The sequence below is a fragment of the Aulostomus chinensis genome, chromosome 2 (genome assembly GCF_037954235.1).
Source record: "Aulostomus chinensis isolate RoL2024-O1b breed Wild chromosome 2, RoL_Achi_v1.0, whole genome shotgun sequence".
Taxonomy (NCBI): domain Eukaryota; kingdom Metazoa; phylum Chordata; class Actinopteri; order Syngnathiformes; family Aulostomidae; genus Aulostomus; species Aulostomus chinensis.
The window spans coordinates 30,916,427-30,919,110 of NC_141321.1; the positions used below are offsets into that span (position 1 = coordinate 30,916,427).

At 40.8% G+C, this 2,684-nt stretch overlaps 1 protein-coding gene across 1 annotated transcript in view; it reads right to left on the reverse strand.

The window, feature by feature from the left end:
• The window catches only part of cox5ab (cytochrome c oxidase subunit 5Ab), a 3,273-nt gene extending 2,714 nt beyond the window's left edge, over positions 1-559 (reverse strand). The window contains exon 1 of the mRNA XM_086195741.1: positions 346-559. Within this exon, the coding sequence (XP_086051867.1) occupies positions 346-418 (73 nt within the window). The 5' untranslated portion in view covers positions 419-559. The remainder of the gene's footprint in view (positions 1-345) is intronic.
• Positions 560-2,684: the final 2,125 nt, after the last annotated feature.

A 2,684-nucleotide genomic window follows, 5' to 3' on the forward strand; every position in this document is an offset into this window, starting at 1 on the left:
ATGAATGTGTGAGATTTCAGTCTGTGTAGCCTCCGTGTCGCTATCGGCTGCGTAAAAACTGCAGCCACTGACACTCATGAAACAGGAGGGTCATCGCAAGGTCGGAACTTTTTTAATTTTTAATTTTTGCAGAATACAGTTTCCTATTCCTTCAGAAAATTTAATAGAAATGTGGGGACACAATAAAGTGTCAATTTCAAGCTTACACGCGTCGCGACTTGTCATAGCAATTCAATGTCACCCTCAGCTATCTGTCACATACACACAAACTCTGCAAGTAGGAAGCTAAGCTAAGTAGCTAGCACAGAAGCCTTCCCTTATAAGGAGAGAGGCAGATGGTGGTACCTGAGTGGCAGGGTCGCGACCGAGCCAGAGTCCGGAAACCTGTGGCCGAGAGCCGAAGCACAGCAGGGAACATAGCACCGCAGAGGTAGACGGCCGCTCTGTGAGCCACCAAGAGGGAACTCTGAACGGACAAGCACGAGTAGGTTGACGCGAGGTCACGTGACCGACGGAGATGAACGAAGCGATCACGTCACGCCGGGGATCGTGTGAGCAGTTTCACCTGAAGATTTCAGCGGGAAAATGGCTTGAGGTGTCAGGTGAGGAGCTTTAGAAGGGCTTATTTAGGAAGTCAGCGGATGAGGACTTCAGGATATGTTATTTTTAGCTCAACGGTTATAAGGGCCTGAGCCTGAAGGTACTTCAGGCGAAGACCCTTTTATGTTTTTTAAGTTTTGTATTTTTATGGCATTTTGAGTTTTTCTTTCCCAGTTTAGTCAGAGAATACTGTCTTTGATTTCGACACACACACACAAAAAAACACTCACTGGTATCAAAATAAAATCAAAGAGATTGTTTCACGTCAATATTGTGTTAAAATGGACCCTTTCATAATTAAACACTTTTGAGGTTGACGTTCCCTCAGAAATCATTCAGGGCAAAATTTGTCCCTATTTCTTTCTGTTTATTCTATAATGCCCATAAGAAGGAGCACTACAAACGTCAGCAGTTTGACAGCTCCTGGCATTATGTGGGATCATGTGACTTTACCTTGTGTGTTAGCTGTTTAAAGATGAATTCAGTGCTGGTCCTTGAAACCCTTGGCGCTTATTTCCCTTTCTAACTGAGCTGACAGGTTCACTTTCAATAAAGTGTGATTGGCTCTGCTCCCGGAGAGACAAAAGAGCCGAAACTGTCCAACATTTACAAAAAAAGGAAATGGAAAGAGTAAAAAACAAACAAACAAAACTTATTCTCTTCAGTTTCACTCCATGAAGGGTATAACAATAATATATTTGTTTAAATTGGATTGTGTTCACTACTTCTATTACTACTTCTTCTTCTACTACTGCTGCTACGGCTACTACTACTACTTTTACCACAACTACTACTACTAATAATTATAATAGTAATAATAATGATAATGATACATTTTTAACTCACTCTGGTAATGCTAGGTAGCTGCAGTTAGGGGGCGCTCTTGTTCTAAAAATTCATTCAACATTGTTTTGGTTGTTTTTTTCATTTATTCCTAAAACAACAAGCTGTGCACGTGAGGAGCAGCACAACAGAGCAGTACAGCTTTGTTGCACCTGATAAGTTTACTGAGATGAAAAGTCATTTTATCACCAATGATCACACACAGTACATCGAGACTTTTAACTTCACCTCTGATAACTTTTGCCTCTCCTTTTGAGCATCAACACATGGCAGGCGTGCACAGGATCTTTCAACTGGATGTAACCAATGTACAGCAGATTAGATTAGTGTGTGTGTGTGTGTGTGTGTGTGTGTGTGTGTGTGTGTGTGTTCTTAGTGACGTAGTAAACTCTAATCCGCCCTAAGCTCAGGGCACCACAGTAGATGTCCATTAGTGAAATGTGCTGCTGCATATCTGCTTGTTTCTCTATCTCTTGTTTTCTCACACAACTTTCAAGTTTGGCCTAGTATTTAAATCGATTAATAGAAATTCATCTCCAAGAACATTTTAATCTGAGCGATTAGGACTAGATCTCTTACCTCCCCGTGGGAGTCCACAAGGGATTTTTTTTTTTTTTCATGCATGACCATAATTTACTCTTGTCAACATAGAATTGTCACCAGCAAAATGTCCTCAGGAGCAACTGCACTGAGCAGGACATTTTTCATGTGTTTAAAAAAACAAAACAAAAATAAAGTCTGTCAATGCTGAACGTGGAAAATGGGAAATAACAAATGGGTAGAAAGAGTTCAACCTCCAAGATCCACCAAGTCTGATCCTCATCTGCCTCACCGTTTTTTTGCATGAACCTCCTGACAGACAAACGCCGTCAAAAAAACACAGCCTCCCTGATGAAGGTAATAAATGAACCCTCACCCATCGTACCAAAATACCAGAGCAAACCCACATGGAAAAAACCCTTTCTATAACATATGTGTTTAATTTATATGTTACATATAGGTTTGACATATAAAGTTTTAGCTGATTTCCTATATTATATGTACATATATGTCGGTTGTATATAATGGAAATGGGCCAATTTTTCTTACAGTTCCCTGATGATTATAGCTGTTTTAATATTCATCCATCCTAATAGCCTCGTCCCCAATTGCATGTCTTTGGACTGTGGGAGGAAGCCGGAGTACCAGAGAGAACCCACACAGGAACAGGGAGAACATGGAGACTCCACACAGAAAGATCC